The 19,581-nt window shown below is 35.0% G+C and overlaps 3 protein-coding genes across 10 annotated transcripts; 2 read left to right on the top strand and 1 right to left on the bottom strand.

Moving 5' to 3' along the window:
- The first annotated feature begins 457 nt into the window (after nucleotides 1-457).
- On the top strand, nucleotides 458-11,904 carry LOC133850640 (cyclin-dependent kinase-like 1). Of its 7 annotated transcripts, XM_062286771.1 has the most exons (6): nucleotides 8,297-8,460; nucleotides 8,566-8,606; nucleotides 9,552-9,861; nucleotides 9,977-10,163; nucleotides 10,642-11,514; nucleotides 11,580-11,904. In XM_062286771.1, the coding sequence occupies exons 3-6, from the start codon at nucleotides 9,761-9,763 to the stop codon at nucleotides 11,715-11,717; spliced, it is 1,299 nt and encodes a 432-aa protein (XP_062142755.1). In that variant the 5' UTR covers nucleotides 8,297-8,460; nucleotides 8,566-8,606; nucleotides 9,552-9,760; the 3' UTR covers nucleotides 11,718-11,904. The 7 variants fall into 7 exon arrangements, with proteins under 7 accessions (XP_062142758.1, XP_062142754.1, XP_062142756.1 ...); XM_062286772.1 differs by lacking the exons at nucleotides 8,297-8,460; nucleotides 8,566-8,606 and adding an exon at nucleotides 6,631-6,884; XM_062286776.1 differs by lacking the exon at nucleotides 9,552-9,861.
- Nucleotides 11,905-15,403: 3,499 nt separating this feature from the next.
- On the bottom strand, nucleotides 15,404-17,322 carry LOC133850796 (uncharacterized). Of its 2 annotated transcripts, XM_062286992.1 has the most exons (5): nucleotides 17,161-17,322; nucleotides 16,943-17,081; nucleotides 16,788-16,873; nucleotides 15,917-16,070; nucleotides 15,404-15,853 (listed from the first exon to the last, which is right to left on the bottom strand). In XM_062286992.1, exons 1-5 carry the CDS (start codon nucleotides 17,233-17,235, stop codon nucleotides 15,405-15,407), a joined length of 903 nt encoding a protein of 300 aa, XP_062142976.1. In that variant the 5' UTR covers nucleotides 17,236-17,322; the 3' UTR covers nucleotide 15,404. The 2 variants fall into 2 exon arrangements, with proteins under 2 accessions (XP_062142976.1, XP_062142977.1); XM_062286993.1 differs by lacking the exon at nucleotides 16,788-16,873 and having other exon boundaries at nucleotides 17,161-17,247.
- Nucleotides 17,323-17,590: 268 nt separating this feature from the next.
- Nucleotides 17,591-19,133, top strand: LOC133847782 (uncharacterized). Its single transcript, XM_062283006.1, has 5 exons — nucleotides 17,591-17,680; nucleotides 18,163-18,304; nucleotides 18,374-18,459; nucleotides 18,513-18,666; nucleotides 18,725-19,133. The coding sequence occupies exons 1-5, from the start codon at nucleotides 17,591-17,593 to the stop codon at nucleotides 19,069-19,071; spliced, it is 819 nt and encodes a 272-aa protein (XP_062138990.1). The 3' UTR covers nucleotides 19,072-19,133.
- The last annotated feature ends 448 nt before the right edge of the window (nucleotides 19,134-19,581 follow it).

Below are 19,581 nucleotides of genomic sequence, written 5' to 3'. Positions count from 1 at the left end.
TGGTCATAAAATTATTAATATGAATATTCGAAAAATGATTTTGGCTCTGGGAAACGCGAAATCAATGCATGAACTTTCTGTGAACATGTTTGGTAAATTTTTTGTTTGTTTTTAATGACAATGGATTGACAACGCAAAACACAAACATGCAGAACTACAGCTATAACAACACTATTAATAACTTAAATACAGCAACAGCAACAACTACAACTACAACCCCAAAGACAGGCTAAAGCGTTGCCAATGTCAACCGACGCCGACACCCCAACAAACCCCACTCTTCTCCTCGTTGTTGTTGTTGTGCGGCGTTTTCAATGCCGCACAAAAATTCCGGCTACGGTTATGACTCCGGCGTAATATAAACAAACTTTATTAACATTGCTCACCGAGCGGACGCATCGTTTTGCCGCGTAATTAGCTCAAAGAAAAAATCAAATAAATAGTAATGGAAAAACGCGTGTGAAAGTAATAAAGAAAATATCGAAATAATCCAAAACTTAAATACAATAAAATGATGTACAACTAGATGCAAGTGATAGCAAAACTAAAAACACTTCAAAATATATTCAAAGCAAAAGGTCTATGGACAAATGGTTTGGAGAGAAACGTCTATGGCTGTTTGGTAACCATCTTCCACTTCTGCCCAGAAGGTAAGTTGTATTCTTATAATTAAATCAATTGCGGGTTATTTCCACAATTTTGAAGTACAACGCATTGCTCTGCACACATATCGAACCTGCATTGTTTCTTTGTTTTTCGGCTTGAACTTGTTGTCTAAAGCAAGTTCAAGATTGGCGCGTAGATAATTGCCAATGCGGCTTACCTGACCCTGATTTTGTTTGGCTCTAACCTTAGGGTTTTTGCCTTGTTATAAGGTTCTTTGACACTGCAGCGTTTTATTGAGGTAAACCTATATACATACATATGTATATCTAGTACATCTACAGAAGAACATGACTTCAAACTGTGTACTTTATGGTACAAATCATTCTTTAATATACTGTCGATACAAATTCACTGAATTTAGCGTTGCATATTTAACTTTTTACTCCATTTTTATTTATTTTAGTAATCTTACCGTAACTAGTATAATACAATTGTATTAAAATGTATCACTCGCATATTTATGGATATGAACATTCCTTTAATTCAATTCAATTCAATTTATTGATATTTTCAATAAATTATTTCTATGCATTGCCACGAGTTTAATTTTGATAATTTTGTTTACTAATCCACGGTTAGCATATTATAGCATATATTTTCCTCATGTGCACTTCTAAAGTGTAATTAATTTTTATAAAATGAAAGTACTTTTTTCTACAAAATTTTCGCATCGTGCAAAGTTTAATCTTAGATCGTGGTTTTATTAATTGTTGTCGGATAAGAAGTAAAGATAATCAAGTATTGTGATAATCTAGGTGTTTAATCTAAATTCAAATAACTTTTTGGCTTGTCAGACAGAAGTATTTCGGAATAGTAAATTTTCAAGTTAAGGTAATAAAATAAATGTTTGTTATATAAGTATTAAATATATATATTTGGTATGTATGACTTTGATCAAAATGAAGTATACTTAAAGAAGTTATATAATTAACACGAACGGAATAAACTTATTTAAAATTGTGTATTTTTTAATAAATTAAACAGCATTAAAAATAAAAACAAATAATTTGTAATAAATTTTTTTGGCAAATTTCGAATGCCAACCGAAATGAAAGATAATTTCAATTCTCTTCAGACAAATATAATAATACAATATGACTTTGGTTCAAATAAAATATTCTCAAAGCACGAAATAAACGAGATCAATGAAATGTCTAAAACCGGAATATTTTTATTAAATAAAAATAAAAATAAAATAAATGTTATATTTAAATTTTCGTTTAGATTTGTATTGATTGAAATTAAAGATTTTATTGCTCTCAATATAAATAGAACACAAACATATTGCTTTGGTCAACCTTCTACTTACACAACGATACTGGAAAGCTTTCGATTTATGTGCTCTATCATTCACTTTACGAAGTAATCCCATAATGTGCGTCATCATTTAAGGCTACAAAGATTATCTTTGCTTACAGCGAAAAGTATCCACTAAACAGTCGCAAAAAACGAAAATATAGCAAATATTTTGTAGACGGCAACTAGTTCGCTCGTTAAGGAGAACGCTTCAGATGATTTCAATCAGACAATTGCAGGAAGAAAAAAAACACAAAACTAGAGAAATATTTTCCATATTTTCGCCCGCATTTTCCATTTTCCATGCAGTCGCGCAAATGGCGTTGACATGTGCGCAAAACCAGAAGCAAAAGCAAGAGCAAAATGTTCCTCCCAGCCAAAAGGAAGAAGCATTAAAAACCGCTAAATCATCCGCTGCCGCTGCCAATAAGTATGCAATATTCCTTTTGAGCTGTTTGTCTGGCTGTCACTCGTTGCCGGTTCCCAGGTTTGGGTCTCCGGTTCCCCTATTCCGATTCCCTTTCCTTTGCTTTCTTCTCCCTTCTCTTTCCTGTCAGATCCGGACGAAAGAAACCAAACAAAAAATTCTAACAAAGCGATGGTCGCATATCAATGCAATTTGATGTCTGTGTACTTTTTTGCACATATTCCTTTTGATTGAATTTCAATTTGATTGCAGTTTCAAGATAGTTTTTTTCTTTCTATTTTGTTGGGCCCCTTTTTCGTTGATAGGGTTCTCCGATAGTTGGTTGGTTAATAGTTTAGTTTGTTGGTTTTCATGCGGCTCATTTTGTTGTCAGAAAAAAAAATTGAATATATACAAAAAAAAAAACCAAAAACATGCATCATTTTAGTATTTGGTGTGAGTCGTTGGTGACGGAATTGTTTTTATTGATGGACTGCCAAACTGATGAATTAGTCCAATGGTAAATTGTATTTTTGTTGCGGTTAATTTCTATTTAATTATTGACAACATGTAATATTTCAATTAAACTGATATTCAATAATTGAAAGCAATGCTTTGTTGTTTATTACCGCAATAAATAGATTTACAATTAATGTTCTTATGTTCATAAATATTTCAATTTTTTGTTAAATTTATTTAGCCAAACCAAAGCAATTATTCAAACAATGTTTGTGATATGAAATAGCAATTACTTGCCTTTTAAGAGCTTGAAATTTTTTATATACTAAGGCAATTAAACAAGTTCGATTTACATGGCAAAAAATACCAAAATTAATTGCATTGTTGATTTATTATAATAAAGTCGAACAAGTAATGTTATTAATAAAGGAATGTACTCCCGTTTTCTTTGTTAGAGAATGATTAAATAATCACTGATATTTTTTAAATTAATCAAATCACGCACCAAGAATTAAATTATACTCATTATGGAACAAGTTATCTGTCTAGAACTTACCTAAATTATCAATGTTTGTTTAAGTTTAGCATAATTTAAAAAAAAGAGCACACAGCATAAATCGAAATTTGTTCGCTAGAAATTACATAGAATTAACTTGTGCCCCTCGGCGCAGTTATTTTGCCATTCCGTCAGGTCTGCACGGCATGCAAAGCAATTTAAAATTTGCTGAAGGAAGAAGCTTCTATTGGCTCCATCATCACGTCTCTTCTCACCTTATGTAGCTCCCCCCCCTCCATATCACCTCATTCTCCTGTTGCCTGCATCAGCATTGCCTGGCTTTGCTTTGGACATTCATGAGCTTCATATTGCATGTGCCGTGTTTTCCTTGAATCTTTTTGACTGCCATCACAACTCTCGCTCTCGCAGCAGGTGCAGCTACTTTTGCTGCCTGATTCATTTGCATGCGCCTCCTTCTCCTCTTTCCTCTCTCCGAGCACGTCCTCGTCCTCTTTCGCTTTCCGTTTATTCCTATGTAGCACCTGTTTACTGACCCCAAAAGTAAAAAATAATATGAAACAGAAGAAGAAAAAACATCGTCGACAAGCGATGTAAAGAGACGAGAAGAGAAATGGGCGACGCTGGCAACGAAACACACGAAACACATCACAGTCAAAGCACCCAAACACCTTTGAGGATTTACGGGGGGGTTACTTGTGGGGCGTCTGAAAGTATTGCAAGTCGTGCATTAAATATGCATCATGTCCAATGCATTTTAAAGCGTTTATCGATAAAATAGATACGGGGCAAAGTGCCCGTAGTCTAAATTCTGCACTGAAGCGGTGCAAACGTGTTTGTTGGCCGCCGTGTGAAATGTTTCAGAATTATTATCTGCCGCAAGCATTTCAAGAATCCTTTCTCTATCGCCTCATACAAAGGATCCAAGTCTGCAATGAGCCCGCTCTAGATGACAGGCATCGCAGGTAGGTCGAAGGCGAAGCCAAAGTCGAAACCAAAGTCGATGTCGACATTGAATCGAATAAACTTTCGCTGTGCCGTAATTAGCCACGTTAACTTTTTGCGGCAACACAGCAAACGGAAAGTGAAAAATGTGCAAAAGTTTACACCAAATAATCACCCAATCGCCCAATGACATTTAGTTCACTGCAACGGCCTTGGCCTTTGCTACAACTACGCATGCCATATTGTCTGCAGCCGCAGCCCGTAAGTATGCAATGCTTTCTCTTGCACCTGTGCGTGTGCTAGTCTGTGTGCGAGTGTGTGTGTGTGTGCGCGCTGCACATTTGGCATTAATAGCTTGTTATTTATTGCACACAACGCCCAACAAGGCCAAGTCAACACCGCCACGATTCACCATTGGCGCAGTCAGCGTCAGCACAACTCAGCCTTAACAATCCCTAAAGTTTCCAGAAACGCCAAGTTGCCGCACTTCACTTTGCCATGTTGCCCTTTTGCACGATTAAACTGTAAAAACTTCTCGCATTCTATTTTTGCACAACATTCACCACTTGGCTAGTGCTAAAGTTCTAGTTGCGATTATTTTTAAGCCAAGAGCACTAACAAACGTGTGCTCTTTAGCTGCTGCGAAAGGTCAATTCGCTTCGGACTTGCTTGTTGTCTGGTATCAACTTTCATTAGAGCGCATTAGATAGTTCTTGAAATAAATTCAATAAGGATCAAGACTTAAACACCAAAGGTGAATTATCTTTGAAATCAATATTTATTTATTTAATATAAATTGTGGAAAAGAACTTTATTCATTTTAAATTGAAATTAAATTCATAATACTTACCAAACATTTATTGATTGCATGCAATTTGAGCAATTTAATAAATAATATTTATTTAGTAAATATGCATATTTGATAGTGGCATAATTATTTTTAATGCTTACAATCATGAATTCATCTTGATTTGTGTAAGTTCGATGCAAAAATTATAATTGAATTAAATATTCTTAAACGCTGAAATAGCTACTTCAAAGCTCTTCAATAAATTCAATAAGTAATAAGAAAACTATATTGGTAAAGTTTCTTAACTACATTTCAAACCAATAATTTAATTATATTATTTACAAAATTTAATAATTATTCTGTGTAGATTCATTTATTTTCAATACAGCCAACTACGCTGCTCATGTGTTAAAATAACAGTTTTTAATTATTTTCTATTGGCTTAACTTTTTTTATGCATACATAATATTAAATATTAAATAATTGAATTAAATCGTTTTAAACTTTGCAATGACTACTTCAAAGTTGTACGTAAAAGTGCCCGATCAATGCAGAACTTTAGTTTTTTTTTCCCCCATTTTGTTACCAAAGTCCGTTTGGCAGACTTCACACTCGAACAAGCTGCCAATTTCCGCGCATTTCAGAGCAATCAGTGCAATCAATATAGTACAATGGGGTTCGCATAGTCACTTGACCAAAAGTTGAACAGCCCCTGCCAAGTGTCGACTATTGAACCCCAGCGGAAGGCAAACAAAAATACAAAGAAAATAAAAAATAGAGCCAACAAACTGACCGAACAATGAAATGAATAACTACATGGCAGAGTAGGCCTCCCCACTTTAGTCTTCAAGCGGCAAAAAATGTAATTAAGAGGCATGAAAACAACTACAATTACATGAAGAATGTCGAATAATCAAAGCAAATGCCTTCGTAAACAAAAGGTAGTAAAAATAGCAGAAGCACAACAAAAAAACACAGAGACCCTTCGACCACTGCCACTAGATTATTATGCAAATTGAATCGCGCGAAAAGCTAGCGAGTCAAGCCGAGTTGGGCAAAAACAAAAGGTCAAAAGCCGTCCATGTATTGACCAAATTGGAGCGAGCCACTAATTGCCCTCCCTCGAGGCTAGAACAGATAAAAGGTGTTGCACGTGCTTTTCATTAGAGCTTAGTATGTTTTCCCTGTCTGTCAGTCTGTTTGGTCGAGTACAACACTGCGTATGCGTGACAATGGTTCGTAATTCATTTCAAAGTTACTGCTTGCTTGGATTTCAATGCATTTTTGAGTATTTTTAATGCATATTTAATGCAACACGCAACCACAAGCGAAATGAAGCCAAACGAAACGAAACGAAACAAAACGGAAGAGCCAGTGTCCAACATGGCGTATGTGCAATGTCCGCAGATGCAATCGAGTTGAGCGGCCATTTTTGTTTTCATTTCTTTTTTTTGCTTGCTTGCTAGCTTGTAAGTGTGGCTTGTTTGCGATACTGGCTTGTTGGCCATTTAGCTGGCTTACCAACTGAAGTTCTGGCCAGAACAAACTTCAGTCGTTTCCCGGCTGTTGGCGTTTCGACATCGCAATCGTCTCGTGCTCCAATTTATTCGTTGGCATCGTTGCGGGCGACGATTTTACCGTTGCCATTGTAGTTTTAGTTCGTTGTCGTCGTTGCCATTGCCGCTGTCTTTCAGCATTTGTTGTTATTGCCATTGAAGTTGCAAAGGTGATAAAGCAATAAAAAAATAATATATTACAACGTTCACCATGAAAATGTTTGAGATATCCAAGTTGTTTTCGCTGCGAAGGTGAGCTAAAGACACGAATTCTCTAGATTCGTCTAGATTCTAGATTAAAATATAATATATTAAGAAATTTATATTTTTAAAATTAATGTACTTCCTTAATTTTTTTATTTTGCTGCAATTTTCTTAATTGGAAAATTATGCTTATAACACAGCTTAACACATTTATGAAAACGGTTTCGTAAACAAGACCAATATTTTAAAATATTCTATATATATAAATGTATATATAAGCAATTTATTTTTCCATTCTTTTTTAATAAAATATTTGCATTTATTTCATTATATCCAAATAAATAATTACACAATAATCTAAAAAAAAAAAAATACTGCTAAATATATTTCTACTTGATATATAAAGTTTCTGAATATGTCAAAATAAATTATTAGTTTAATTTATTTATTATTTAAAACAATAAAAATGAAATCATTTTTGCACCTACTTATTCTTAGTTATTAATGTTGACAGAAATTGCATTTATTTAATTGAATAGAAAAGAATTAAATACCGAAAAACCAAAATGGTTTTATAACATTAATCGTAAAACGAAATTACACAATATTATAATTATTTTCTCCCCTTTATGAATCCAAGCAATCTTTAATTAAATTACATACGTTTGTCTACAGTTGAATTCATTTTTAATTGGACTTCATTAAATATTTATTTATCAATTAAGGCAGTAAAAAAGAAGAACTTTTGTCATAATTAATTCAAGTTTCAAAGCCATAATACCTGAGCATAACATGGCGTAATTGCACCACGGAATACCAATAGTTAATAACCCATAATGAATTTGATATAACAACGTTACGAGTCGTAACCCCAACACCATTCCATTCCATTTCCCCCATTCGGCAAGCTTATTGCACTGCTGCACCAGTTTGACTATCTTCCCCAGTTTTGTTGCGTTCTTTATTGTTGGTTTACCCATTCTCCGAGTGAAGAAGTTCCTTTGTAGCACAGTTTAAAAGACGATGGGGTCGCACGCCTACAATTCCCGTTAACCAGAAACTACCAGGTAACCTCAAAAAAGAAAAAGAAAAGAGGAAACAGAAAAGAAAAGCCAAAAATAAGGAAAAGAAACAACTCGCCTCAAATGTTTTCCGGTAGTCGTCGTCGTCGTAGTCGACGCGTTGCCTAACAAAAACAAATACAACAAATCCACCTCAACCGTAGGGGTTGAGAAATGCGAGGGGTTAAGAGGGGTTGAGTTGGTTGTGGGGTCGAGGAAGCTACTACATGGAACATGAAACTTCTTGAAAAACTTCAGAGCACTGCGCATGGTTTGCTTTTGTTGTGGTTTTTGCTTTGTTAACTTTGGTCGCATTGCTATGACATTGGCTCTCGGGTCTCTCGACCAGACGACCAGACAGCAACACACGCGGGGGGGTGATACGACAGAGTCGGGCTAAAAGTCCGGGAAATCAGTCGTTAGTTGTCAGTCAAACAAGCGGCTCCTGTACTGGTCGACCTTTCAAGAAATATACAAAAAATAAATAGAAGAGAAAAAGCAAAACCCATCATCATATTGATCGCTAAGTATTCGCCACAAAGTTCCCGATTCTTTAGCGCATGGTGTGTATTAATACTATTAGTTGAATTCCCAATACTAGAAGCTCATTCTGCAGATACTCATATGTATATTAAATCATTAAAACATTTCGACATATTTCTCACTAGTGGCAAATACGTCAAATTCTAGCCAGATGGATACCTACTAGGTAAGTGCTTTCCTGCTCAGCTCGACAGCTTCGCGACAGTTCTTGTTTTCGCTATTTATATTCGTTCGTATTCGCATTGCATTTGTTCGTTTTCTCTCTCTCTTTCGATTTGGCACTTAGACCTTGTATCCGCACATGAATATTTAATTTAATTGCATTTTCCATGTTAATGAACCGCACACATGTTATGAGGTTTCCCACTCGTTTTGTGTGTGTGTTTTTTCGATTTCGATTGCGGGTCCAGAGAAACCCTCTCAAAGTTCAGTTACCTCGGCCTGACATTGAAACATTATGAACAAATGTTGCTTTTAAGCTTATCATTTATGTGAAATCAGCTAAAATATTCTCGAATTTCATATACACTCGACCAGAAAACGCCATTTTGACTGAAAAGGACACGCATTAAAGCTAAAGCCAGAAAATCGATTACAGCCTTGTTTTCACGGACCCAAGGGTCTACTTTGTGGGGTGCTGGCTAAGTTCTATTAAGTATTTTAGTAGTATCGATTTTGTATGATTCTAATGAAGCTAGAGATATGCGTTATGCTATGCTAGGTTATAAAACAATTTGTGTCAGCCGGATATTGACCTCAGATGTAGATTATAATTTAGGAAAGTTTTTTATTGCCTTAAGAGGCGGAACTACGAGTAGTTAAGTATATATTTAACATATAAGCTAGATAGCTTCTGCTAACCCTTCAATTAAGTTTATATTCTACATTACATTAACATTATATAAATATACAATTAATTAACAATGTTTTTAGTTTCGTAATAAATTTAATTTACATTTCTAAATTCTAAGCGAACATTTTCACATCTTATCATTTCATCAGCATAGTATAACAAAATTTTAATTCACTGGCATTCAAATAACTCATGAAAACTTTTCCAATCTCATTTGTTTTCGTTGCAACAAAAAACCAAAAATAATAAAAAAAAAAGAAACCCATCCAAAAACTAACACAACTAATACGATTCGCAAATCAAAAATCAACTTTTGGACATCAAGCTAAATTATCAAGAACCAAAACTCAAATCTGTAAATAAATTGTCCAAGAAAAGATCACCGCTCATTAAATCGTACTACTACAACTACTGTCCGTATAATGTAGTTTCACATACATATATCGTATGTGATTGTGATCTCTCTCATGTGTTCGTGTCAATCAAATAACATCATTAACATTCTATGTGCTCAATGCAAAGCAATGCGTCGTGCAAACATCAAACGTGGTCAATGTTTGAGTCTAAGGTAAACTAATTTAACAACAACTTTCGCAAACTTCAAATTCAAACTCGATTTCAATGTTAATTGTTTTTTGAATATTATTGGGAATTATGCTATCTACATTTAACAACCATTTCAGACCACAAGGTAGCAGCAAAATGGATCGGTATGAGAAGCTCAGCCGATTGGGCGAGGGATCCTACGGCGTTGTCTACAAGTGTCGAGATCGCGAGACTGGAGCCCTGGTTGCAGTGAAAAGATTCGTCGAGTCTGAAGATGATCCGGCCATACGCAAAATAGCATTGCGCGAGATAAGGCTGCTCAAGGTGAGCAAGAATATAGTTATATACCCATAGGGCGGCATATACGTATACGTAATTTTTTTACAATTTTCGAAATTGTTTTAAAAGTCATAATAAATTATTTGAATATTCGTTTAAGCATTTCGTGATTTATAAAATTGTTATTGATTTTGATATAATTCATTTGTGTTTCTATAAATAATTTATTAATTAATTAGTATAAGACATATTGTATTATTTTTTACTATTGTTGAAAGTAATAACTTGTGTAGCAATATTTACTCAATTATGCATCTATCTTGTGTTTCAGAATTATATTTACTTAGTTAAATCTGTATTCATATAGTTTTTATAATTTTATAAATTGGTTTACAAGTTTTAATAAATTAAAATTTTATTTGATTAATTTGATTATTTATTTAACTTTCTTCGTTTCTCTAATTTGCTAGAATTAAACCAAACACATGTAATATTGAAATGATTTCTTAAATATTTCATTTAGAATCTCAAGCACCCGAATCTGGTGTCACTACTGGAGGTCTTTCGTCGCAAGCGTCGTCTGCATCTGGTCTTCGAATTCTGTGAGCTGACAGTGCTCCACGAGCTGGAGCGTCATCCGCAGGGCTGCCCAGAGCCACTCACCAAACAGATATGCTACCAGACACTGCTGGGCGTGGCCTATTGCCACAAACAGGGCTGTCTGCATCGGGACATCAAACCGGAGAATATACTGCTAACGGCTCAGGGTCAAGTGAAGCTTTGTGACTTTGGATTCGCTCGAATGTTGAGCCCAGGCGAGAACTACACAGATTACGTGGCAACACGCTGGTATCGAGCACCAGAGCTGCTGGTTGGTGATACGCAATATGGGACTCCGGTAGATGTCTGGGCCATTGGCTGCCTCTTTGCGGAACTGGTGCGAGGTGAGGCGCTGTGGCCGGGACGCAGCGATGTCGATCAACTGTATTTGATACGCAAGACACTGGGCGATTTGCTGCCAAGACACATACAGATCTTTGGCCAGAACGAATACTTCAAGGGCATAACGCTGCCAGTGCCGCCCACGCTTGAGCCGCTGGAGGATAAAATGCCAGCGAAGGCATTGCAAAATCCGCTAACCATCGATGTGCTGAAGAAGTGTCTGGACAAGGATCCAGCCAAGCGTTGGTCATGCGACAAACTCATCAAGCACTCGTACTTCGATGACTACATAGCCAAACAGCGGGAGCAGGAGCACATCAATAGTCTCGAGGCAGCCACACTCCGGCAACAGCAATTGGCCTCACAGCAGTTCATGCTTGCCACAGCAGCGCAGCAGCTGCAAACTGGAGCGGCACAAGCGGCTGCTATTGCCGCAGCGCGTGATAAATCAAAGGTGAAACTCAATTCGCATTCCTCTCACACTATTATTGTTTATTAATCAGCTTTTGCTTTGCACAGACTTCAAACACCTCGTTGCCGCTGCTGCCAAGCAACCAGCATCATCATCACACCCATCAGGATTATGTGAAGCTTCAGCCACTGAACAAGAATGCAGCGATGCTGCATCGCACCGAGCATCATCTGCCCACCATTTGAAGAGGGAGCTCTCTCCAAACTCGTTCGGACTGCACTCAATTCAAATTCTTTATTTCATCCGTTTGGGATTGGGTTCAATTAGATACGCGATGAATGTGAGAACAAACGTTGCAACAATTGTATTGTTAATTTCAAAATATAAATGTAAAGTGTGTATAAATAAAATACTCTTAATATTCTCTAATATTTACTGTACAACACATTGTGTATGACAATTAATTGACAAGACTAACTAATCAACTAAAGCTAAAGTATTATGCATTTTAGTATCTCTGGTAAGTGTTTACTAGTTATTTGTTTATTTATAATGTGTTTAATGAGGACATGAAATTCCTTTTTTTCCATAGTGTAGAAAAACTCAAAGGTTGTTTCACTTTAAAAATTTTTAACTTAAACACAGAGCTTATGATAATCGACACTATCGATAAAAAATATCGATGTTTGCTTGCTTTGCCGCCCCCCTATATGTGGGGCCGGGAACTAATTGAGCGGTGTGATAATAGTGAGATATAATTGTTAAATATATATACTTCTGTAACCCAACAGTAACGAGTAAAGTTCATGGACTTAACATTTCTGCCTGGTTTTTCTTGTTTTCTTGAGTTGACTGAGCAGTTAATGACATCTGGGCGAAATTTCATTTCATTTTCATTATAAGAAATATATTTACGCTTGTGTTTATCAAATAATCAAAAGTGCATTTTCCGATTGTTACAATGTCTGATTTAATTGATCAGAGAAGTGGCATTAAATTTTGTTTGCGGAATGAAATTTAGACTACGGAAGTGTTGATGATGTTGCGGAAGACCTTTAGTGAATCTATCATGTCGCAGAAAAATATTTATTAGTGGTACAAAGAGTTTAACGAGAGAGGGAAGAAGACTAAGAGCGCTCGACGTTAACAGATGTCAAACACGTCAATGAAGTGAAGGAATTAGTGCTCAAAAATCATCGGTTGACTGTTAAAGACCTCACTGTTATGATCGGAATATCATAAGGTTTCCTTAATTTATCATTATTACCATTTCAATCATGACTCAAGTGACTACTATAATACACATTATTTATTTTAATATTGAATTTCAATCATTTACAATTTTCAATCATTAGCTTAGTGCCAATTAACATAAAACTTAAAAATCTCTTATTCAGAATTGATTTTTTTCATCAGCTAAGTAAGTTTTAGTTGTCAGTTTCAATACTTAAAATTTGGTTCTGTGTTATACAGCTTTAACGTAATATTATAGAATTATTATATAATTATTAATTTAAAGCTTTTTAACTCACTCATTTTTGTCTATTTCAAATATCAAAATTCATTAAAATCTTACGTATGTATTCAATTTAATATGATTTTAATTATATGGTTGCCAATCATTCACTAATTACATTTCATGCCTGCATTTGTCATCCATTGATCATCAACTTTCCTGACAATTTAACTAGAATTGAATGCCTGTAAAAGTAATTCAATTCTTCCAGAACAATAAATCTAATGTCATCGCACCTTAAATGAAATGTAAGCTGAAGTAATAACTTGCAATTTATATGCGATTACTTTAAACTTGTTAAATCTATTCGAAGTATGCACACACACGCACATTGAATTAAAATTCAGACTCCGACACTTGCATGCATACACAGTATTTTTGGGCCATCCACTTCACACTACTGTCAGGTGTCTTACACTTGACTTCAGCGTACCCAAGTAGAATATACACACAGAACATACGAGTACTATATCCGAACATCTCCATTGCCATCCACTTGTTGGCTCAAAGAGTGTGCGTCACAGTTCGCCACGTGCCAACGCCGCCGACGACGACGACGACGGTGACGACGATGTTGCCAAGGCTCGACTCGTTTTTTGGCAACCTAATCCGCTGCTAAGCACCCGACAGATAATCAACGACACGTAGAGCTCTTACGTGTGTCCTATCTATGTCCAACAACAAGAACAACAACAAGCAAGAAATAAAAAGTAAGCGCTTACAAACTGACGATGCTATGCACTAATGCCTTTTGATTGCAGTGATTACGTTATACGATATGGTTATTGAATTCGTCTAGAGCTGCAAAGTGTCTTAATAACTATAAATAAATGAAATGGCAATGCATTTAATTATTTCATTAAGAAGCCAATTCGGTTTTATTTTAAATTCCATTATGCATAATAAATTGAATTATAAAATCTCCTTGAGAGCCACAAACACAATACAATTATGCGTTGGCCTAGTTTCGAATTCCCTAATGACTGACCAACTAACCGACCGACTGATTGTATTTTATTTTTGGTCAAAAAGTTTTAATTAAATTATTGCACAAGTTGGCAGCACTGCAACTGTCAACATAGCGTCGAAATCTCTCTTGAGACGAAGTATGTGAATCAAATGCACTGGGGAAAATGGCGAATGTATTCAGACATTGAAATTGACTGTATCGTCTAGCTATCTCTCCCTCTCTCTCTCTCTCTCTCTCTATCACTCACTCTTTCGGTCTCTATCTGTCTCTATTCCACATCATTGCACCCGTCGCCAAGTGGCCGGGACAATTGTTAGACACTTTGATTTTTCCTTTGGCATCTCACAATAGTCCAGAAAGTTTCCTCTTCCCAGTTGCTTTTTTATCTGAACGCTGTGCATTTGACTGCAAAGGCAAAAAGGCAAAAAGCATTTGCAAGTCTTCCCCCCGCCAGCTCCCTTCTAGCAACCAGAGTATGCAAAGTGTGCAGCGTGTTGTCGAGTCGACGCTTGACAATCCCAGACAGTTGCATAATCTGTACTGCCGTTTATGCAAAGTGCTCCCGAAAAAAATAAGTCCACCAGGAAATAAGGAATGGGCAAATATCTAGGGATGTCTACGGATAATGTTAAGAGGTGTCCACAATTGTTAAGCATTTTTTCTCTCTCTCTTCCTCTCTTTCCCTATCTTTCTCTCTTGCTATACAGCACAAAAGAGAAATCGAACTTTTATTGAATAACTTGAAAGTTCTCTATACTTTTATTATATTCACCGCAGTATTCACAATTTTTTACGACTCCTTTCTACTGCTTACGAAATGGCCAATAAATGGTCAACAAAATTGGTAACTTGTTTATCTTTTGCTGCTACAATTGTACTTAACTTTGACTTATTTTCTTATTTATACAACTTCAATCACGACTTAACAGCGGACACAAATTGCATCAGCAAACTGCATGTTTTATTTTTGAGAAGCGAAGTTTCAAACGAAATACTGGTAAAATATAATGCATATTCTATTGTAATAAGATTAAAACTATAAATCACAATACCTAACTAATTATACCCACTACCAATCATTTAATACAATATCGATATACCAAATTGTACTATGTTTTTGTTTGTTGCTGATATCTTACAGTCGATCCCACTTGACTAATATTGAAAAGATTCCTTCCTTACGTTATTCGATTGAGTTTTTGCCTCTGTAGTTTTTATTACAAAAAAAATATAATTCATATATTTTGAAATGCACAGAGTAGTCATAAGTTATTTATTTAGTTACACTTTAAGTATACATAATATTCATTAATAAAAAATATTTTGCATTTATATTTAGAACAAGATTATAAAATTCTCATTATTTAATAGTTGATAAAAAGTATAAATTGATTATCTGTTCTTAAGATTGTTTTGGTTAACAAATTTAGTTATAATCCTCTCCATCTAATTCCATCGATAGTGTTGCGCCTCAGCATATCGCCGATTTAGAGCATTTTTACGCTCAGCATTGCCGGCAGCTCCTTTCAGCAATTCACCATGTTGCCAATTGCGAAGGATAGCCGAGTCCTGCAGCTGATCATCTCTATCAAGAGCCTGCTGTTGCCACCATTTCAACCCGATGGCTGGCGTCTGCACAGGAATCACGGAAATAACCTGAGGCTGACGACTTGGCCAGAGGCCCAATTTAGCCAAACGCTTCTGCTCATCGATATCCGTATCCTCGGGCAGTCCCATGCGAAGCTGTTGGATGCTTCCATTGCTGCCATGCGAACGCTTTAGGGGAATCGGATGAAAGGGGTCTTCGCCATAGAGCTGACGATACTTGGCGCTTCTAACCAGTTTTATGATTTGGAACATGGCAATGCAAGTAACGCAGTTGTAACCAGCAAAAACTATAACACAAATTATATGGAGTAACTGTTTGTGATAGTTAAATAATTTATTTCATTACTTACGACAGTAGAAGCTGCCAACCAGAGTGAGTACAATCAGCAGTCCCAAATTGATCTGCTTCTTGAGCATAATCATTAGCACAATGTGTCCAATAGTGATTCCCAGAAAATAGATGAACTCAAATAAAGCCAAAGGAATAACCATCCATTTATGCAGCTTTTAATTAAAGGAATATGCATAGATAATGGCAATTGGTTTGATATATTTTAGTTTAAAGTAAATACTCAAGTAAATATGTCAAGAATTTAAAATAAAATTTGTTTTAATTTAGCTTAATTTAATTTTAATTGATTAGCTAAATGCCAATAAAAACATGTAAGAAAGCTACAGTTGTCGACTGTGAGATTCCTTCTACTCATCTTCAACAAAAGCTAAACATTGCGATATTATTCTTTAAATATACCAAACAATATATTAAAATATTCTAAACTATACCTAAGGCTATTTTGATATATATAATAAGTTTAGATAGTTTAATACTAAGAATAGGCTATAATGCTATAAATATAATAAATAAATAATTTAAATGCATAGGCATAAAATGTATTAACCAAAAAGATATCAGTTGCTAAGCTTAAAGTTTTGCACACTTTTAAACACAATTATAATTTTATTTACATATAAATAGAATAATTACTGAAGGGATGAGTTGAACGTTATTATACGTACATATACATATATAAAATTGATAAAAATTGCTAAGCTTCATGTGCTGGAAACTTTTCAACATGATTATAAAGAACTCTGTCGAGTAGCACAATATATATGAAATAATAGTAGGGGAAGCGAAAACTTTATAAAAATATGTGCTAATCGGAATGTAAAGTATTATAAAGACAGCAGACTATTACAGCTAAGCTTAAAAAAACAAACCCTTATAGCACCGTAGATCCCCAAAAGAGCTGTGGCTATGTGGGCGTAGCACATGCACTGCAAGAAAACTAAAACATTGTCGGGTGCTGCAAGAGACAGTAAATCGAATCATCAGTTCTGTGTGGAGGAGTGTGCTATGAATAACATATACTCACAATGATGTACCCAATGAATAGCTTTTCGCACCGAATTGCTGCACTTGTACTGTGAGTCATTCTCCAACAAATCGATGAGGCCGTCGAATATATTCACTCCATGTATAAAGAATATAACGCTCAATGTAATATTCATGATCTATGAAATGCAATAGTAATAAATACACGTACGTATTATATATAGGAAATTTCCGATAGATATATTCGGGAGTACGCACAATGCTTAAAGTGGCGACCAACATAACGCCCAAGCGAACTGAACAATAGCACAAATAACTTTCCATAAACAACATATTTAATGCTCGATTATTTTAATCGCCTGGCATAACTCAAAAGAATAAACTATCTGGTTCGGCAGGACCTACGTCGACAACTAAACTCAGTCGAATGTCAAACACGACAACAACAAACGATTGTCGCACACACACTAACGAAAGGGGGGAAAAGTGATGAAGGACGGCTAAATGACAAAAACTTGTTTCAATGATATCTCCATCTGCGTTTCATACTCTGCTCTGATTTTCGTCATATGTTGTCATAATGCAACGTAAATGGCCAACATTATTCATTCGCCAGCTGAATGTCATGGAGCTCACAACGCCAACAAAGTCCTGCGGTCTGACAGGATTCTTCAGTTAAACGGTGAACATGGTTCTGATGGAATCCTATTTCTTTTGTGCCTCGGTTCGACTTGGCGTTCTTATTATCAGTGCATTTGCTTTGGTTGGATTATTGAAATAATTTAAGATACTTAAAAAACTTAATTAAAAAATTATATGTAACAAATTTTCTTATAACATTTGTGGAAAAATCAAAATATTTTTTACTTTGATTTTTTATTAAAGTTTTTGGGAAATTGAATTATACTACTTAAATTTATGCCAAACAAACTTTATTCATTTTAGTTCAGTTTACAAATTTATAGTGTCACAATTTGATAATTGCAATAAAACTTATAAGAAGATTCTTTACTATGTTTACAAAAATATTATTTCTAAAAAAAAAATTAATTATTTTTTGGTCAAAAACATTCCGAATTTCGGTCTTATAAGTAAAACCCTCATTGTTATAATTTAAATTAAATGCTGTGTTAAGTTAAATTGTAAAATGTTTACTTTTGGATACAGGATAATTAATAATAATTTAGATTAATGCGTTATTATCTTGAATCATATGAGAAATAATATTTAACAACTAATTTTGCTAATTTCTTGTTACAGCTTAAGAGCGTGATGATCATCTATATAATATCAACAAACGGCCTAAGATTTATGCTAAATGTTATTTCATACTTTGAAATCAACGCGAGCTATAGAGCCAGTTACTATTTAGTCAGGGATACAATCTACTGGCTAGAGCAATGTAAATACATTGCTATAAAAAGAAATATAGTATATACTTAACAAATAATATCAAATATGTATATTACAGATCCTCAGGCAGTTTCTGTATTTCTTCAATTATACAGCATTGGTCACGTCATGTCCTGCGCCATCGCAGCTTATGGCGCCTATATGGTATTTATTTTACTTAAAAAATTTTTCATGGTTTTAATTTTACGGCATTTCAGATCAAACAGCGATTTGTTATACCTCTCGCTATATTTGAATTTATTTATATTGTGGAAACTGTTACGCTTTTTACATTGTTTCTAAGAATCCTTCGGCATTTTCTAAGCATAACTCATTTGACTCTGTTAACAATCACAGCTACTTTTTATTGTAGTAAGTTACATGTTATTTAAATTACTAAAAGTATTTAATACTAAAACTCTTTTTGCAGTGCTGGTGGCGTATGATTTCTTAGCCATCGTCGCCTTTGAGCAAATTGTTAGATTGGTGAAGAGCAAGCAATATCAGGAAATTTACGGCACAGATCCTTTAAATCCCATAATAACACCTCAGCAAAAGATATATATCAGCACAGAAGAACAAAATTTGGACCATCCCATAATTGTGTATGTGATGCCATTCAAATGGTGGCAAATGGAGGCTTTGGATCGTAAAAGCTTTAAAGAAACTCCACAAGCAGATGACAGCCATAAATATTTTCAAAGTCAAGAGCTTGTGCCTGAGATAATGCTCCATAATGCGACAAACATAGGAAAGAACCAGAAGTATAAATATTAATGTTGATATTGAAGCGTCATAAAGTTTTAGGTTATAAAAGAGTCAAATTAATGCGCTGTACTCAATGGACTATTCCAATAAATGGGAATATATACAAAAAGTACAAATAATAAATTAGTTGTTCATTGCATTCAATTTTAGTACACACAGCGCCATCTAGCGTTCACTAGATTCACTAATATGAGAAAACTCTGCGTCAACGCTTCTTTTGGCAAGGCTTTCGCAGTTTAGTGGCGCCATCTAGCGTTTGCTAGGTCGTTAGTAAGCGGAAGCTCCGCGTCTAAACTTATTTTAACAAAGCTTTCGCAATTTACAAGCAACGGTTTGAACCCCAAAACATTTGTCTGATTTTGAATTTCAAACATCGGAATCATCGCATGTCTATGCGAACAACATAGAACATCAGTATCAAGAGCTATGATTTCAATGAAATCTATTGAATTGCGATGACACCTTCATATATTTTCTATCGACAATAAGCTATAATTTATTAGTGCTGTTATTGGCTGT

The sequence above is a fragment of the Drosophila sulfurigaster genome, chromosome 2L (genome assembly GCF_023558435.1).
Source record: "Drosophila sulfurigaster albostrigata strain 15112-1811.04 chromosome 2L, ASM2355843v2, whole genome shotgun sequence".
Taxonomy (NCBI): domain Eukaryota; kingdom Metazoa; phylum Arthropoda; class Insecta; order Diptera; family Drosophilidae; genus Drosophila; species Drosophila sulfurigaster.
Note: the sequence above shows the minus strand (reverse complement) of the source record. Positions and strands in the feature narration are given on the sequence as shown.

What these genes read in the sequence shown, in the direction of transcription:
- LOC133850640 (XM_062286770.1), top strand. Translation starts at nt 4,197, where the DNA reads ATGTTTCAGAATTATTATCTGCCGCAAGCATTTCAAGAATCCTTTCTC. An exon ending in CTAGATGACAGGCATCGCAG is followed by an intron (nt 4,307 to 9,976) that starts GTAGGTCGAAGG and finishes CAACCATTTCAG; the next exon opens with ACCACAAGGTAGCAGCAAAA. An exon ending in GCGAGATAAGGCTGCTCAAG is followed by an intron (nt 10,164 to 10,641) that starts GTGAGCAAGAAT and finishes TATTTCATTTAG; the next exon opens with AATCTCAAGCACCCGAATCT.
- LOC133850796 (XM_062286992.1), bottom strand. Translation starts at nt 17,235, where the DNA reads ATGTTGTTTATGGAAAGTTATTTGTGCTATTGTTCAGTTCGCTTGGGC. An exon ending in GGATCTACGGTGCTATAAGG is followed by an intron (nt 16,071 to 16,787) that starts GTTTGTTTTTTT and finishes TTTAATTAAAAG; the next exon opens with CTGCATAAATGGATGGTTAT. An exon ending in GGTTGGCAGCTTCTACTGTC is followed by an intron (nt 15,854 to 15,916) that starts GTAAGTAATGAA and finishes TTTGTGTTATAG; the next exon opens with TTTTTGCTGGTTACAACTGC.
- LOC133847782 (XM_062283006.1), top strand. Translation starts at nt 17,591, where the DNA reads ATGGTTCTGATGGAATCCTATTTCTTTTGTGCCTCGGTTCGACTTGGC. An exon ending in AATCTACTGGCTAGAGCAAT is followed by an intron (nt 18,305 to 18,373) that starts GTAAATACATTG and finishes TGTATATTACAG; the next exon opens with ATCCTCAGGCAGTTTCTGTA. An exon ending in CACAGCTACTTTTTATTGTA is followed by an intron (nt 18,667 to 18,724) that starts GTAAGTTACATG and finishes CTCTTTTTGCAG; the next exon opens with TGCTGGTGGCGTATGATTTC.